This window comes from Brassica rapa, chromosome A09, assembly GCF_000309985.2.
Source record: "Brassica rapa cultivar Chiifu-401-42 chromosome A09, CAAS_Brap_v3.01, whole genome shotgun sequence".
Lineage (NCBI taxonomy): Eukaryota > Viridiplantae > Streptophyta > Magnoliopsida > Brassicales > Brassicaceae > Brassica > Brassica rapa.
The window spans coordinates 30,775,955-30,794,907 of NC_024803.2; the positions used below are offsets into that span (position 1 = coordinate 30,775,955).

Here is an 18,953-nt window from a genome sequence, read left to right on the forward strand (position 1 = left end):
ATCAAATCAATCTCAATAATTCTAGAACCTTACTTAGAATTTTAAGTTCTGCAGTTTCTTAGGATGAGAGTCAACCATCTTTGGTCTGATCTTTTATAAATGCCAAGCAAATTGTGAGGAAACTGAGCCAACATTGTTCACAACTATAAACAGAGCAAGCCTAGTTTCTTTAGGCTGTCTGACTGATAAGCAATGTAAAAACTCTATGCTACTAATATTATCAACACTTCAAAAACTTTTTCATGCAAAAGAAAACATATAATCAAAACCCAAATTGATTCTATTATATACAAAACCAAACAAATCTCAGGCATTCACATATCGGAATCTGATCCACCAGAATCACTTCTCGACCTATCCGACATGAAGTTCGGAGGCAAAACAGGAAACTTAACAGCGTTCCTCTGCTGCTGAGGACTTCCCGTTGTTCTCCTCTGCAAGTTCCTCGCGATCTCTACGCATACTTTATCAACCATCGCAAGAAAATCTCTAACGATAACAAATAAATGAAGTAGGTTCTTCCCCTTCGCAGGCCCTCCCGCTTGGTAATACTCCGTTGTCCTCTTCACAAGCTCCATCACTTTCTTCTCTTCCTCTCTAGCCACCTTCACCTCTTCCTCGGCCGCGTCGAGAAACTCAACCATCTTCTCGACAAACCTGTTGTCTCCTCCGCATTGTGACAACACTCGTCTCGCTTCTTTAGCTCTTGACGTGAGAGCCAAGCAAGTCGCGGAGACCGTGTCGTAATCTATACTTGCAGCTTTCTTAACGTTTGAGAACTCAGAGCTTAGCCCTCCGACAACAGGTAAACCGAGTCGAAGATACTCCTTCTCTTGCTCCTCTTTCGATATAACCTCGGAGATGGAACTGCTACTGGTTCTGCTTAAGCTCCTTCTGTTAATCAAACACCGCTTCCCTTCTGACCTAACCACTTCTTCCACCACGAAGTTGAGCAGCGTCGTTCTCCCGTCAACACTCTTCACATCAGAGAGTTTTAGTAATGCCGTGAGGTTGAAAGCTTGAGCGTCTCCTCTAGCTGTTCCCGCATTCATCCTGTTTCCGGATTTAAGTATCGCTTCGAGAAGCTTGACGAACAAGCCACGCGACCTCAGCTCCGTACAAGCAGCGTCTAACGTCTTGAGAGAGTTACTATGGTTAGCAATCTCTGGGTAGTAGTTAGCTCTGAAGAGCAACGCGTTGAGTCTAGTGAACGCGCTGGGAACCGCTTTGAGGAGATGGAACAGGAAGGACTCAGCGTCGGCTAGCTTTGTGGTGTCGCCGTCGAACTGGAGGATCGCTGATTGTTCTTCTTGCGTTGGAGCTATCCTCGCAAGCCTCTCGAGTGTGTCGGGATGGAAGTCGTTTCCTTCCATTAACGATTCGACTAGCTCGTCACGTGTCATACCTAAGGACTTGAGCACGATGGCTGTGTTCTGTGACTTTCTCGGGTCGAGGATGAAGATCTGTGAAGGAGTGGTTGAGCTAGGCTTCTCGTGATCCGGTGACTTCTTTCCCACGGCTACGTAGCCGAAGAGAGCTTCCATTAGATCAGCATCGAAGCTGAGGAAAAAAAAAAACAAAATTGGAAAACGTTAGGGTTTGTAAAAAGCCCTAAAGGATGGAAGTTGCTTGGGGGCTACGTTACATTACCTGAATGAGCCACGGTCGATTTTGTCCCAAACCATTGAATGGTCAGAGTCAGGGTTGACTTTATCCCAATGAAGAGGCTTTAGTTTGACCTGACCATTCTCGGAGCTTGAGCCTTCCCCTGAAGATGATCCTCTAGGAGCCGGCGGTGGTTTTGACAGAGCTGCCGTCTTCTTCAACGGTGGAGGTGGTGGCGGAGCCGGAGAAGGACCGTTAGACCTAGAGGGAGGAGGAGGAGGAGGAGGTGCTGGTGCTGTTTGGTTAACTGGAGGCGGCGGAGGAGGTGGAGGATCCGGTTTAGCAAACTCGAAAGACTCTGACTTTACCGGAGGAGGAGGATGGTTGTGGACTACACTGTGAGAAGTGGAGGATCTTCCTCTGAGAAGAGGCATCTCCGACTTCTTCTTGTTCTTGGAATAAATCACATTCTTCTCTTGGTCGTCGTCGTCTCCGTGAACGATCTCTTTGCGAAAGCTTCCGCTTTTGTTGCCTCTCTGACTCTGAGACTTTCTCCAATACAACACATCGAGACCGTTCTCATCCAAGATCAAACCTTTGACGTTTCCTCCGAATCTCGTGAACCCCTCGCGAGCTAACGCCGCCTCCGCAAGCGGAGGAGCTGGCGGGAGGGTGTTCGCGACGTTAATGACTCTGTCTCTCCGTCGTCTTCGCCGCACGGTGTAAATATGGACGAAGAGGAAGAACACGGCCGCTACGAGTAAGGTGCTTGCAGCCGTTATGAGTATAGCCCTCGTGATCTTTTCTCTGTCCGATGATGATGATGATGATGGTGATTGTGGGTTTTGCTGCGGGAGAGGAACCGGAGAGGGAGGCGGAGCGGTGAGGGTTTCGTTTGGGAAGAAGGTTTCGATGTTTTGTGGAGAATCTGATTGAGAAAAGGAATGATGAGGGAGGAGGAGGAGAATCGAGGAGAGGAAAGTTAGGGTAAGATGAGGAAGGAGACGAAGCGGTGACCATGGCTGCTTCAACATGGCAGCCTATGGAGGATTAACTCATTTGCAGAGAACTGAGATCAATGAAAGGTAACGTCTTTTTGTTATCGATCTTGTTTTTTTTGTTCTCTGTGGGTTTTGAGATGTCTTTGAGACTTTTGGGGGTTTGTTTGGTATGGTGTTGTTGACGTTATCGTCTGCAAGAAGCAGCGTAGTTGATCTGTTCTCTATTAAGGAATTGGAATGTGTTTACATGACGAACATACCCTTGAGTGTGAAATAAATGTGTAGTAATACAAGGATGTTTTGGTCATTTTTCATCGATGCTCAAAATTTTCTTTCAGAAGACTCAGTGTAAGTCTTGTTGTGTCGTGAGCGAGGGTTTTGGTTGGTGAGGTTGACCTTGTTTTTGAGTTTGACTTGGTCTGAACGAGTGCTCGGTCTTCTTGATCTCTTTTATTTGAATTTTTGTTTTTGAAATAACATAGCAATTATTAGATATTTGGGTTTATTGACAAAATATTTTAGCTTTATTACTCATTGTCCCAATCATTTTTAATTTTATTTTAAACAAATAAAATGGAATCACTATTTAAAGGAAAAAAGGTCAAGTACGCTTGGGAAACTTCGGAACATTCTTTGAGTATCAAACAACTTAAGAAGTCGGAGACAGAATAAAAGTCACGATGTCGTGTATAAGTAAAATCGAAATTCGTTGCATCGTATCAGAAGAAAAAACTACCAAAAACGTATGATAGATATGCCTATACGAACGGGATCTTTTTTGTTTATAAAAAATGAAAATATATGAACGTGTTGGTGTGTAACAAAAGGTATTATCATAGCACTTAGAGATTTTTTTTTTTTTTTGCATCTAGATTTTCTTTTTATTTGTTAAGCTGAAACGAAACAACTCATATTAATATAGTATTTAATACACGTAGTAATGGCCCCTCATTAACTTTAGTGCCCGACGCGGACGCGGTATCACCCTCGTGGAAAAGACTATTCTCGTGGAAGTTACTTAACATTGACGAGTCCGGTCATGACATTTGCTTCCGCCTTCTACCAGGGCTAAGGATGGACATGAGCAGATATCCGGAATTTTAAGGATATCCGTGATGCGTTTCTCTACACAGATAGTTAATTTTTTTTATTTGATTCAATCTGGAATTTTTCGTGTGTTCGGTATTCTGGATATTTGGAAAAATCAATATTTTTACCGAATATCTGATTCGATCCGATCCGTAAAAAAGATAATGAACAAATTAAAAAAATAAAACAATAATATTACATTACAATTTATTTTAAAAAGCTAAATACTTTTAATAACTAAATCATTAATTTAGTGAATAAAAATATTATAAACTTATATAGAGATATAAAACTATATAATTTATATATAGAATCTTAACGGATCAGATCGGATATCCGTTTATAAAAGTATTAGTATTTGTGATTTGTTTCGTCTTTAACGGATATTGAATTTTAGTATTTGGTTTGTTTCGTATAGCTACGGATATCTAAAATTTTCAGGTCAAACTGAAACGAAAAATATATCGATTTAAAATTTACAGATATTTTGTCCATCCTTATACCGGGGCCAGGAGCTGAGACATTCATATACGAGTTGTGTAAGCTGACGCATTAAAATTACAAGACTTCATATGTTGGTCAAAAAAGTTATTTAACAAGTCTTCTATGAAAACGAAATTGCAAACTTGGCCCGATTTGTTTCATTTTTCTTTGCTTCCGCGGAACAGGCCAACCGGTCAACTCTAGCATAGCCAAACAATCCGATTTCTTCGTCGAAGTGGATGGGCCTGCTTCTTCTTAGTCAAAATTGCAGACTTTTTGTTCCCTCTTGATTCTCACGATTTTTAAATCAAACTGCGACTATATAACTATACTAGGGGTTGGTCCGCCCTACGGGCGGGTGAGTTTACATTAAAATTATTATATATTAAATTGTGTTTTAATTTTTAAAAAATTTGAAATTTTACTTAAAATTGAATATTATAAATATAATTATTTTTCTAATTAGATTATATATATATATTTAACATTTCATATTTGTTTATAATTCTTAGTTGTTTGGATTTTTATTAGCTATCAACTACATTTTGTGACATTGTACTATTTTAATTTTAGTATTCATTTCATCTATATATTTTTAATGGAAATACGTTCTCTTATGTTGTATTTGCATGAGATTATTATTTTTATTTTGTCATCTTGCATGAGATTATATATGTATTATTTTAATAATATTTTTTTATTGTGTGTTAGAGTTTTATGTTTGATTGTGGTATATCTGAATGTATTCTATGATATGTGATTATGAGTGCGTCTCTAACAATGTTTATATTCAAAAGTTTCCTTAACCAAATACTAAAACTCACCCAAGACTATCATGTATTTTCTCTTCATCTTTCGTTACCCCATCGTTTTTATGGTGTCTACTGACATCTTTTTCTCATGTTTTTGTGGTTTATTGTTGATGTTTGTTTTCATTGTGAACACCACATACTTTTTTATGGTGTAACACTACAGACTGTTGTTATGTTACTTTCAGTGTTATAAAAAAACTAAATACTAAATTTACATTGTATGTGGCTAATCTAACATGTTTTATCTTCTCGAGTTTTTTGGTTTAGTGTTAATCAGAAAATGTATTATTTTCTTATGTCAGTAGAAGGGGAAAGGTATTCTAGAACATAATTTATTATATTTCACTTTTTTGTCATCATTATATTTCACTTGAATAACAAAAATATTTTTTTCATCTACTTATAGTAATAGCATGTTCACATCAATTATTTATGTTGGATCGGTGACATTGGTGAGATATTATTGTTGCTCTTGTGCATCTATAATTGGTCAGATATTTTGTTTTCTCTTTTTTGGTCAACTACTCTATTTTGTAAGTATGAATATTTACTTCTGACTTTTCCTAGTTTTATTGAACTGGATCGAAACTGGGATTGGAATCAGATGGAAATAATTTCGCTCGTAGAGTGATACACAATTTTGATTAAGTTTGTGGACTATTTCTGCCTTTTTTATCTAAGTCTGCTATGGTATGTCTGTTCAACTAATTTTGAGTGTCTTCATTCTGTTATGCACAACTGATTCTTGTTGTATTCATTTCATATGAAACTTTCATAAATTTCACCATTTTCTTATATTTTCACCTTTTATTCATCAAGCTCCAACTTCAAACATATCTTATTTGTAAATATTTTTTGAATAACAACCAAGAGCCAACCCAAAAACAGTTTAAATCGAGCAATAACAGTAAGCCGGAAAAAAAACATATATAATTTGCAAATTTTGATAGAGAAAACACTAAGTTTCTAACACCAGAATAAAAGTTAAAAACATGAACATTCCAAAAAGCATTCAAATCATGTTTGTCTTTCTCTGTTCTCTTTCTTATGTTATCCCTCAGCTACGTTTTTAGTGAAAACTGCTGTCAGTGGATTTGCTCTTAACACTTTGTAATTACTCTTCCCCCAAGACAACATCGTTGTAACTTGTAAAATCACAACGTTTGAATTGTTTTAAGAAGTTTTACCAATTGTGCTCAATATCTGGCTCACTTAATTGGTACTCTTCGTTCCTATTCTTCTCTTCCTCCCAAAATTCTATTTTAGGGGAGTTCTTTGTGAAAATTCTATTTTGGGAGAGTTCTTTGTTTCTACGACTAAACAATGCACTGAATATTGGTTTCATTTTATGCAGCATATCATATTTTCTGTTACACATTATCAGCATATCACAATCACCCCTCTAGATCATAAAATGATTTTTCCTAAGGTTCTGCTGATTGACTATAAGGCTTATTATCAACCACAACAATACTGTCAGATGGTCCAAAACTTGTCACAACTTGCACATTTTCTCAACCACAAAATCCCTTACTTAAACGCTAGAATATGCATTACAACTTTCATCATAAGTCGTACTGCAGATCTTTCAAAACAACATGCAACGCAGTGCATCTCGTACACGTACAGAGTTTGTCAAAAGCGTTAGTCAATTATATCTCTCCGAGAACAAAACTTTAAAAAGTTTACAATAAACCAATATATGTATTTGAGTATAGAACTCAAACCATGTCAGAGACTTGGCTGCAAATTAGCTAATGTGAATAATATTATTCTAATATATAAGAGAGAAAAATAAGATAGAAGTACCATTCCGAAGCTAGAGGCATTCCACATTTCAGGGCAGTGAGAAAATACTCGTTAAGTGTCACCTCTGAATCATCCATCATATCTTTCTTTCAGTTTTGTTCAAGTGGTCTGGTGCAACTGCTATTAAGTTTTCACTATGCTGCTTTACTTGCTGTTTCGAACCAATTCCACCATATTTTAAACCAATCTTTGTCTTTAAGATCTAAACTAAACAACTAAAAAGACCAAAAGTAGAATGTTACTCAAAAAGGCACATAATATTAATCTCTCCCTTAATCAGCATCAAAGGAACAAGATTTATGTCAAAGATGAATTCAAAGACCAAAAGAAGGATACAACGGACATTAAGCGTTTGGATCTACTAAACCTACTTCTTCATAGGCTTCAAGATCTTGATAACGCATTTCTCATTATCAGTGGCATAGATGTCTTCAAACACCTCACTGTATTTCGCCCTTCCAACTTTCCTCACCATCTCGTAGGCATCATGTATACTGATTCATCATCAATGAAGCTAAAGGCTTACCCGAAGAATTAATGCAAATGCAAGTAATACAGTAAATGGCTTACCCAATGGTTCTTTGGTCTCTAACCAGATTGCACTGGAGGATTTAGAGCTGGTCTAAGACTCGATAGTTGGAACACAGACAATCGTGAGGATATGATAATATGCTCTAGAAGATTTAGCATATGCAAGCTAATAACCTGCAACTATAAAACATTATGAAGAAGTTGTTTAGATTTTATATAGAAGTCTTCGGTAAGTTACAGAAAAGTAAGAAAAAATAGAGAGTTGTCCCAGCCGTCTTACATACAAATATCCCTGAAAAGCCTCTTTAGGTATGGATAGTCTGGTTTCTCTGCAAACCACAATGGCCGTACATTGATTAAGTATGATGTGAACTCAGGCAAGAATGATTTACAGAGAGCCCAATGGAAATAAATATTGTATCTATGAATGAAGTATTGGGTAAATAAGGAACTCTTCTGCTACCTTTAACGCTTATTCAAAAGAAACAAATTCATAATTATTACTTCAACAGGTGGCCTTTTATTTTAACTGATCTTTTCATACTTCTGCTTTTTGGTAATTGCCAATACGGAGTAGCAAGATAAATCGAGAGTAATGAGGAAAATATATCAAATGATGTAAGCATATATACCTTCCTCAAAAGAAAAAACATAAGCACATAGGCAAGATACTCCATTTCGTCCATTCTGCTTTGCTCTGCATAAGAGATCTCAGCTTAGTAGTTGAAAATATGATAAAGCTTATCATGTGAAGTGCACACAAAACTCACCAATTCCAAGATTCCAGATCGTCCTCATGCTTTGCTGTTCCATTAGGATTCTTGTTTTCTTAATGAAGAAACTCTTGATTAGCTATTTAAAATGCATACACAGGATACTCCTTTCCAAAAGAAAAAAAAACATGAATCTGGACGCCCAAAAATCAAAGCGTTCTACAATTACCTTATGTGCCTCGTCTCCACCGGTTGAAAACTTATGACCATCGCAATAGTTAGACTCAAGGATTGGAAAACTAATAGTTGGCTTTTAATTTAAGAAAAACTTTGGAACAATGAAGACTGTAGACGTTACACATGAGTAGTCGGAGTCGATGTGAACCCAAGAGCCATGGCGGACAGAAACATAAACACTAAAGGGCCTGTTTGCATACTTTGTATAGGCCTTGTAAATTTATCAGAAACCCAAAAAAGCTCGATACAAAGATTCGTCTTTGTTAATTTTTTTTAGGTGACAGGTGTTCTCATTTGCCCCATAATCAATGTTGATGTGGCTTAATAAGGAGAGAGACAAGCCAACTTTATTGTATAAGATTGCAATAGTTTATTGTGTTTAGTAAGCGATATAACATTGATTTGCTAAATGGCTAAAATTACAAGTATAATGATTTTGACGTAATTAAATTAATAACATTGATTTTGACGTAATTAAATTAATAACATTTAAGGTGAAACCCATTCGGTTATACCCTTTATTACAACAAGTAACCGGTGACAAATAAAATAGAAATGACGTCGATACTAACTTATATAACCCACAATTTTATATGTTATGTTCATAAAATAAAATTGACATTCAAATTACTATACCATATTGATTCACAAAGTTTTGTACCATATCACCAAAATAGTACAAGACATCATTCTTATCACAACCTCTAGATACTAAACCTTATCCTAACCTCACCTCTAACCCTTAAATATTAAAGCTTAAATCCTAATCACTAAACTCTAAATCCAAATATAAACCCTAAACTCAAATATAATCCCTAAACCCAAATATAACCTCTAAACCTAAATAGTATGGAATGTTTATTATTGTATGGAAGAAGTTAATGATGACTTCAATCTCAGTCCCACTTTCTAAAATATTAAACCTTAAATTCTAATCACTAAACCCTAAATTCAAATATAAAAATTTTCAGATATATTATGTACTCTTAAATTATATTGTGTAATATTAAACTATACAATACAAATCTTTCATTGTAATAATCTAATTTTAAATATAAAATATAATCATTATAACTAGAATTATCCATTGTAATAAACTAAAGTATTCTATTCCATATCACCAAAATAATATAGAACACAAACCCCATTTCAACTCCTAAATAATAAATCATATCCCAATACCACCAACAACACCTAAATACTAAACCCTAAACCTTATTCACTAAACTCAAATATAAATTTTAAATCAAAATATAAACCGTAAACCCAAATAGAACATAACAAAAAATATAGTATAGTAAATCTTAAGTATTAAACCTTAAATCTTATTTACTAAACCTAAAACCCAAATATAAACTCTAAATCCAAATATAAATCCTAAACTCAAATAGAACGGAACAAAGTACATAGTATATATTGATGAAATTATGAAATGTTTATGATTGCAAGTAAGAAGTTAATGTTTACCCCAACCTCCACATACCATATACTCCCTCTATTCCTAATAGTAGAATGTTTAGGTAGAAACATATATATTAAAAAAACTACTTTTTGTGTAGAAAGTATCATTAAAACTATAAACTAATGATATTCAACCAATTAAAAAATAAATTATTAAAATATGATTGGGTACACAGTTTTTAATAAAGTAAAAGTTACCTAGAAAAATGAAAACATCTTATATATTGGAACATCAAAATTCTGTAAAACATCCTACTTTAAGGAACAGAGGGAGTACTAAATACTAAACCCTAACCCTAATCAGTAGCCCTAAACCCAAATATAAACCTTAAATACAAATATAACTCTAAATCCAAATAGAATGAAACAAAATAAATAGTATAGTATATATTGGTGAAATTATGAAATTATCGAAATAGTATAGGACTCTTACTCTACCCACAACCTCTACATATTAGACACAAATCCAAATTTAAGTAGTAAACCACAAATTGTAAACATTGGTGATTAGATGAAAAAAAAAGAACAGAAAAGGAAGAAAAAATGCAACTGGTAAGAAGAAGAAAGAGAAAAGATAGAATTGCTATTATTATAGAATATACATAGAATATCGGTTTGACTTTTTTTTGTTTGTTAGTTTGTGAATTATAAAAAAATTGAACGTCATAGGTGCAATTTCCCTATAAGATATCGTTTTACGTCAAATATAAACTATGCTTTAAGCATACCAACTATTCAATCTAATATTCATATATAATAAAGCAGTTTTCTCCCTTTTTGCAGATTTCTTCTTTGAAAATATTATGTTAGTTAACATGTTCTTGAAATTTTTTTTAAAGAACGGTAACATTTTTTTTAAAGGCATTTGAAAGGTCTGATTCGAAAAAAAAAAGGTCTGAGTCGTTTAAAAGAAAAATCGTTCATGATCTATAAGAGTTCATGAGAAGCAAAGTTTCAGGACCCTAACTAGAGTCATGGAAGGTTCCAGTAATGATAAGCTGTCTCTTATTCCTCATTCAATTTCATTTTCAATAGTTTATTCTTCTTGGATTAGGACGGTCCAACATGGACATTTATATCTACACAAAATTTAAGACTAGTCTTCTCAAGTTCATCATTACACATGGATGACATTTTGGGGCATCTTAGGGTCCGAATGGTGATCGCGGAATTGATAATATTAGCGGGACAAAATTTAAGTACGGTACAGTCCAACTGCGATTCGTGCTGTTTACAGGACAAGTGCGGTTTAAAAAAATTAGCGGTGCGGAATTGTGTTGATTGGTAAACATGTATAGTTTGCGGAATTGAACAATTCAAAAAACAAATGTTAAACAAAAATATCAATGAAATCAAGTATAATTTAAAGTTAAAATGCTCTATTTACTGATGTAATTTTTTTTCTTATTTAGAAAATTTTAATACCAAAATTTATCTGAATTAAAAATTTAAATTACATATATATTAAAAAAAATATAAATACAAAAAAAAATATTATCGACTATAAGTTTTCTTTATTAACAGAAATTTTAAATACCAAAATTTATTTGAAATAAAATTTTACATTTGTATATATATATATATAATTAAGTAAAATACAATAAAACATTATTGATGATTTTATTTTAAATACTTTTTGGGTAACTTTGAAGACCGTATAAAATATTTATTTTACAAATTATACTTATTAAATATTTAGTTATTACAAAATTAAACATAACTAATATTCATTTTATAATATATATTATATTTTAGATATTTGGTATCTATTTAGTTATAGGTTTGGTAATGTTATTTTAGATGTGAGAGGGTACACAAACTATGTTAGGTATTTTCTCATATAATTATATCAACTAATAAAAACAGTTTGATATCTACAGTTTATTTTAAAACTAATAGAATAATAGCAAATCATAATGTAATGGAAAAAAATTCAAAAGAAGAAAAAAAAACATAAAGAAATATGATGTTATTACATTATCTTTTTTTATTATTATATTATCTTATTATGATATGAAAATTAAAATAATGGTTTATAAACTGATTATATTATAATTAAGATAGATTAACACTAATAAGGTAAACTTTTTCTATAAATTAAGTACATTAGAAGGGGATAACTTATTAGTAAATGAAGTATAATATTAGTATCCACATAATATATTGTATTGCAAATAAATGATTTTGTTGAAAAAGCTAGACACTGTTGCGTAATTGAACAAAACCGCATGATATTGCCTTCCTTGTATTTTTCATGTGCGTATCAACATTTTATAGTGCATTTTAGAGAAGTGCGGTTTTGACTTGTCTCTCTCCTAATATCGCACATCAGAAAACAAAAAACATGATTGGTAACTGAACTGTGGTTTTCAGAAAACCGCTTTGAATTCCGCTGTCACATATTCACCAATCACTACCTTAATAATCTCATTATAAAATTTGAACTTAAAGCCCAAATTTGGTCTCGTATATGCATGACAAATCAAAAAGCTTTCCAAATAGCAAAATGTTTTATTTTTCTTAGGATTCGAATGGTAACCGCACTTTTGATAATATAAGCGGTGCAGAATTAATGTGCGGTGCAGAATTAATGTACGGTACGGTCCAACTGATGTTCATGCGGTTTATGGTGTGGATTTGATAGAAAAAGTAGTGCGGATTTGATAGAAAATATAGTGCGGTTTTGATCAAAAATAAAGCAATTTTGTAGAAAAAATTATATATTATTGACAAAAACAATGCAAAATAAATATATCAACAAATATAAATAAATATAAATATTTTACAATTTTGATATATAAATATTAAAAATAAAATAATTATTATTTTAAATCATGTAATTCAATTAATTTTAGTTTTGAACATTGTCACTAAATTTATTGAGTTTGACCTCTTTTTAATAATTTAAAGGGTTTATCCGAATACGGTTTTTAACACAAGCCGAAAACAAATAAAAAGATGTACAAACATTAAATTTATTTTTAAAAATGTTTATAAATAATCACTTATAGTTTTTATAGTTATCTTTTGTTACTTTTATTTTTATTAGTTTTAGAGAAATTATTTTTACAAAACTACACACCTAAAATTTCAAGTGTCAATGTGTAGTATGTTATTGGAAAATCCGCTGCTTATCACACACCTAAAATTTCAAGTGCGGTATTTTGTAGAATGAACTATTTTACATGCCTACAACTCCATGTGCGTATTTCATCATGTTCCTAACAAAAACGCAAATGCTTTTCGTTTATTTTGTGATTGGTGTGGCATGTGCGTTTTTTAAAATAACGCTTCACAATACGCACCGCACAAGGTCGCCAATCACTACCTTAGAGTCTGAATGGTAACCGCGGTTTTGATAATATAAGCGGTGCAGATTTCAAGTGAGGTACGGTCCAACTGCGGTTCGTGCGGTTTGCGGAATAAGTGCGGAATCGATAAAAAAAAGTAGTGCGGTTTTGATAAAAGTAATACGGTTATGATGTAAGAAATAATGTTAAATAAATTTACCAATACAATTAAAAATTATGTTTAGTTGTCTAGTGATGATGTCATAATATATTTAATATAGTTTTAGATATTACATTTTATTTGAAACAAAAAAATCATTTTTTATATAAATATATACATATATATATAATACTTTTGAAAAAAAGTGAGATATTAAAAATTGTTTGAAATAAAAATTCAAATTTATATAACTAAGAAGGAGAACTCTTTAATCTAAAAACTCAATTTGGTTTCGGTTAAGTTTACTTGTTATTGTACTATAATTTTTATAAATATATAATATATACATATATATATATATATATATCTATTTTTAAATTAAAGTGATACAATTATAACTAAATATATTTTATTAATATTTAATAAACATAATAACTAGATTAGTATTAATACTATTATCTTATTTTCAGTTTATGAAATCAAATTATTTTATTTTAGTTTAATTTTTATGTATTAATTAACCATTTAGTTAAAGTAATTTTAATTTAGTCTATTTAGTTTTCAAAATAAGGATTTTTTTTGTTTTTGTTATAATTATAAAAAAATATCTTAAAATATGATGTACAATGGGTATATTTACATCTGCCAACGTGGGTATTTTATATTATTAAAATTAACTTTTTTTAAACAGTAACCAGTGCTGAATTGCCAAAAACGCTGGGTATAGATTGTTATGCGTTATTGGACTATGGTCTACTAACAGCTGCCATTTTTTACTCCTGTTGCATATTTAATGTTACTTTACTTTTAGAAACGCCTTTATTTAAGCAAAATGTTTGATTGGTGTCTTAAATGCGTTTTTCACAAATCTACACTGAATTCTGAGATTACATTGTTTCCATTCATAACCTTAATTGCTATTTTGGATTTATGACTTATCACGTGTGTAAATTATAATATATAGAGATTCTAAAGTCAGATTTCACAATGAAATAATAAATAATTTTTGCTTCTAATTTCTTTTGTACAATTGAAGCATAAAGTTTCATATTTCCGAATTGTATTTGTGGGTTTTATGTAGTAGTACTGTACTCTTTTCACGTTCTTAAATATATCTGTTTATTCCATATTCATGAAAAAAAATTAGAAATGTTCTTAATAAATGTTTAAGGCCCCAAAATTTTCAGATATGGCCCTGGTATTATTCCACGAATTACCACATTCCACTTAAACGTTGCTCTCAAAATATGCACCGTACTCTTGTGTTTTCACTTATCAGTGTGTCTGACCTATTTTCGGTCGCATGCGTCTAAATAGAGAAGGAGAGATAAAAGAGAGAGTTGAATATATACACAGACTTGTTTTTTATTTTGTTAACCCATATTAGAGAATTAAGCCCAATAAAGAAGAAATAGGTTGTCCATGAGATAAGAAAGAATGACTTGAACCTGTGGACGTCCTTTAGATTTTCACTTGGTTTTGAGTTTCAGTGGTCAGCTTTGTACTTTACTTTCTCCTGGGCTGGTTTGAACAACAAAACAAAGGAGTCGACACTTGCGATTCAGAACGTATAAATGTATATCATTAGTGTTATCTTTTAAATTTCATTAAACACGTTCAATCTTTAGAAATAGGACCGGATTTGAATTTTTCTTACACGATTTTTTAAAATGTCGCATATAATATATTCACTATGTTCCTAAAAGAACCATATTCTAGTTTTTTTACACATTATAATAAAACACATTAAATTTGCATAATTTTTGTGTTTATATTCTTTCCACAATTTTAAGCCAATAAAAAATCAATTAGTGAAATTAAAATTTTTAAATTTTGCAATTAATTAATAAAACATGCATTGAAAATATAAAAAATGAATCTTTTAAAAATAATTTTTTTTACTCGTCCTCCAAACCTATATTGATTGATTTCTTTTTATTTAAGTTCATATATTCTTAAAATGACTTTTTGGTATGAAAAAAAAACATTGAGGATATAAGCAGTTTTATAAATGAATGCTAATCTTTGGACGTTTAAAGAACTTGCATAGTTTTTGAAAATATACTAGTAAGAATAATAGGAGAGTCTTCTCTAGCTATACAGATTATTAATCTCATTGAACAAGATTTTAAAATTTGAAACTGTGTTTTATCTCTTTAAAATCTTGGGATAAATTACCCACACGTACATATCTAATCCATGACTTGTGGATTAGTTATATTGAAATCTAAACTCGAATTATCAATAGCTTTGTATCCCCATTAGTCATGTTATTAGTGGCAAAATTTCCAAAATACAGATTATGTCACGTAGCAGAATATAGTAATTTGTGTCTTTGTGATATTGATATCGGTACTCACTATCCAAAGTCAGACTTAATTTTTTACCAAAAGGTGATATCAAACTTAAACATTGTAAGTAATTTATGTTGTCAACTCCTGAGATGCATATTAAAATCAGACGGTAAACTAACTACTACAAGGTGGAAATAATGTTTGCACTAACATAAAATATTGGAAAATATAAGAGATTGCATATGATTATAAGGTCGCTCAAAATTAATAATTTCGTAATTTCATCTTCATATATAAAGATTTAAATTTGATTTTCCAAATAACAATACTTCTTGAAAGTAAATTTTCAATTCTTGGATTTTCGAGTATTAATTGGATATTCAAAAATATGCTGTATAAATATCTAGGACATCGAAAACTCGTAAGTATCTACGACATTTCTCTCTCCCTTATCCTCTCATCCCTCTCTTCTACCCCCCTCAAAAACTCGCCTCTGCATCTCCGGTGACCGGCGCGTGGCGGCTCCGTTAGCGCCACCGCCGGTCCCGTTAGCTTTCTTTTCTTTGTATTGTGTAGATCTTCGGTTTAGATTCGTTTAGGGCTCGCATCTGGGTTAGCGGGTGGTGTTTGTTCGAGGAGCTCGTGTTGGGTCATGGTCTCCGTGGAGGTTGGGTGGCCTGTGGTTTAGGTCAGCTTCCGGTGTAGATTGGTGGCTTTTTATCGAGTTATCTCTTCAGTCCTTTCATATTTTGGGTTGGTGATGCGATTGGTCTTGTTGTGTTTTAGCGGTGGTGTTGGGTTTGTCTGTTGTGTAAGTCATCCTTGTTGGTGTTTTGTTTTAGCATCGGTTAGTATATGGTTTGGCCAGTGTAGTTTTCGATGTCGCTTTGCTTGGGTTGTGAACTGATTTAGCAGATTTAGTTTCCAATGGTGGTGGGTTTAGTGAGTGCTTTCCTTCGGTTCTTCTGCCGTGAGTGACTCCGGAGAGTTCTGTTGGGCAAGGCTTCGATTTCGATGTTGTGTTAGTTGGACTTCTATTTAGGGGATAGTGGGCACTGGTGAGTGTGTCACACCCGTATCCGAAGGTAGTGTTGATCGAGGTGTGGTCCTGTGATCCTCTTGTCGGGTTATGAAGTCTTGAGGTTCTTGGGTTCTTGGACGTTATAGGTCGTGGTGTCTTGGGTGCGAGAAGTGGAGGTTATCGGGTGGCGATCAAGGATCAGCAGCGATAATTCCCGTTCATTAGCCTCCGTCAAGTTCTAAAATTTGCTAAGTTGGTTGCTTAATTCCCAGGTAGGATAGTAATCGTTTTACTTTGGTTAGTTTGGTTTTCAACTTTTGTCTTGTGTTTGTAAGTTACCCCTGTGTGGGTTCTAGCTGGCGCCTACATGTGGGCTTATGTGTATGTTCTAACTGCTGCCTCCTGTAGGCTTATTCGTCTGGGGAATGTTCGATTATCTGTCAGCTCTCTTGTAACAAAACTAGTACTTTTCATTGGAATGAATTTTAATTTGTGAAAAAAAAAAATTATATATCTAGGACATCTGTCCATTCTCTTGCTCAAGACCCAACCATATGTTACAGACATCGGTCAAGGCAATAATATATGTCAGACGGTCTGACTCAGACCTATTGCGAAGATTGCATGACAAATCATCTCATTTCACGTGTAAGGCGGAGATTGTACGTTGATTTTTCAGACCAATAAACAAATATCTCATGAGTGTTTCAGAATTCAACTATTAATATATCCAGAAAACGACACCATTTAGTAGCAGTCTAGCAGCCTCTTGTTGGTCTTTTATTTCTTCATATGAAACCTTCGAACGTGCCGAAGACCGAGGAAGTTTCCATTTGAATAATTCAGCCTTTTCAACCAAGAAAATTCGCCAAACGCAAACAATGCCTCAGCTTTCACCAAATCAAAGTCGCAAAATCTTCCTATGATCTTCTTTTCAAAACTATTACAAATCAGCTTCAAACGATTCTACCCATTTTAGCTTATATATAGCCCCTCTCTCTAATCTAAATCCCAACATTACAATGATAAGGTTTTGCGTTTTTGGCGCTTTCTTGTTGTACCTAGTTGCTTCTCCCGTTTCCGCCGGTTTCTACCCCAACGGCTCAGCTATTCCGCCGGATCTCCGCCGTAACATCACAGACAACGCATGGAACGCATTCTTGAATTTCACCGGCTGCCATGCTGGCATGAAAGTCGACGGCCTTTACAAGATTAAACAATACTTCCAACATTTCGGTTACATCCCCCTAACTCTCCCCGGAAACTTCACCGACGACTTCGACGATATCCTCAAGAGTGCCGTCGAGATGTACCAACGGAACTTCAAGCTAAACATCACCGGAGAACTCGACGAGCTCACTCTTCAACACGTCGTGATCCCGCGCTGCGGCGTTCCCGACGTCGTCAACGGCACCTCGACTATGCTTAGCGGCGGTGGAAGAAGAAGGACCTACGAGGTCTCCTTTTCGGGGAGGAGCCAACGTTTCCACGCGGTCAAACGCTACTCTTTCTTCCCCGGAGAGCCGCGGTGGCCGGAGCGCCGCAGAAACCTAACCTACGCGTTCGACCCAAGAAACGCGTTGACCGAGGAGGTCAAGAGCGTGTTCTCACGCGCGTTCGTTCGCTGGGCGGAGGTGATACCTCTGACTTTCAGGCGCGTCGAAAGCTTCTCAACCTCCGACATCAGCATCGGATTCTACACCGGAGAACACGGCGACCGTGAACCGTTCGACGGCTTCATGGGAACCTTAGCGCATGCGTTCTCGCCGCCGAACGGACATTTCCACCTTGACGGCGCCGAGAATTGGATAGTCTCCGGCGAAGGCGGCGACGGGTTTCTCACGGAGAGGGCGGCTGTCGATCTTGAGTCGGTGGCTGTTCATGAGATAGGACATCTTCTAGGGTTAGGACATTCCTCGGTTCAAGACTCTATCATGTTTCCGACCATCACGACAGGGAGGCGTAAGGTTGATTTGCATAGCGATGACGTGGAAGGTGTTCAGTATTTGTATGGTTCGAATCCTAACTTCAACGGGTCTAGAACTCCAACACCGGCCACTGAACAACGAGACACTGGCAGTGGCAACTCCGGTGCTGCTGGGAGGATCGACGGTTATAGTTCGGTTTTGACTAGTCTATTGATGTCCACCGTTGGATTGTTGATGTATATTCTGTAGATAATTAATCTCTTACATGATTTGGTTAGATAATTAGTTTGCATATACGATTTATTATTTAAAGTTTTTTTTCATTTTCATATATATATTTTCTCTTACTTAGAGGTTGGTTCTTCATTCATGCATTGTTTCTATTTTTGTACATTGTTTTGATACTAATTAAGAAAGATTAAGATGATATTTATGAATTATAATTGTAGTTCGCACCACTAATCAAGTAATCATGATGATCAAAAAGAACAAAAAGGAGGACTTGTGTATTGTTGTTAA

General features: G+C 34.3%; 2 protein-coding genes across 2 annotated transcripts; one reads left to right on the forward strand and one right to left on the reverse strand.

Annotated features, from left to right (window-relative positions):
- Window positions 1–114: 114 nt before the first annotated feature.
- LOC103840705 (formin-like protein 4) lies at window positions 115–2,868 on the reverse strand. Its single transcript, XM_033278604.1, has 2 exons — window positions 1,651–2,868; window positions 115–1,560 (listed from the first exon to the last, which is right to left on the reverse strand). Exons 1-2 carry the CDS (start codon window positions 2,637–2,639, stop codon window positions 315–317), a joined length of 2,235 nt encoding a protein of 744 aa, XP_033134495.1. The 5' UTR covers window positions 2,640–2,868; the 3' UTR covers window positions 115–314.
- A 5,241-nt stretch (window positions 2,869–8,109) lies between these two features.
- LOC103840707 (metalloendoproteinase 3-MMP) lies at window positions 8,110–18,874 on the forward strand. Its single transcript, XM_009117223.3, has one exon. The coding sequence runs from the start codon at window positions 17,529–17,531 to the stop codon at window positions 18,681–18,683; it is 1,155 nt and encodes a 384-aa protein (XP_009115471.1). The 5' UTR covers window positions 8,110–17,528; the 3' UTR covers window positions 18,684–18,874.
- Window positions 18,875–18,953: the final 79 nt, after the last annotated feature.

Bases quoted from the DNA above. Each gene is read 5' to 3' on its own strand.
- LOC103840705 (XM_033278604.1), bottom strand. From the start codon at position 2,639: ATGTTGAAGCAGCCATGGTCACCGCTTCGTCTCCTTCCTCATCTTACC. The intron at 1,561-1,650 runs GTAATGTAACGT...TTTTTTCCTCAG, and splicing joins ATCGACCGTGGCTCATTCAG to CTTCGATGCTGATCTAATGG.
- LOC103840707 (XM_009117223.3), top strand. From the start codon at position 17,529: ATGATAAGGTTTTGCGTTTTTGGCGCTTTCTTGTTGTACCTAGTTGCT.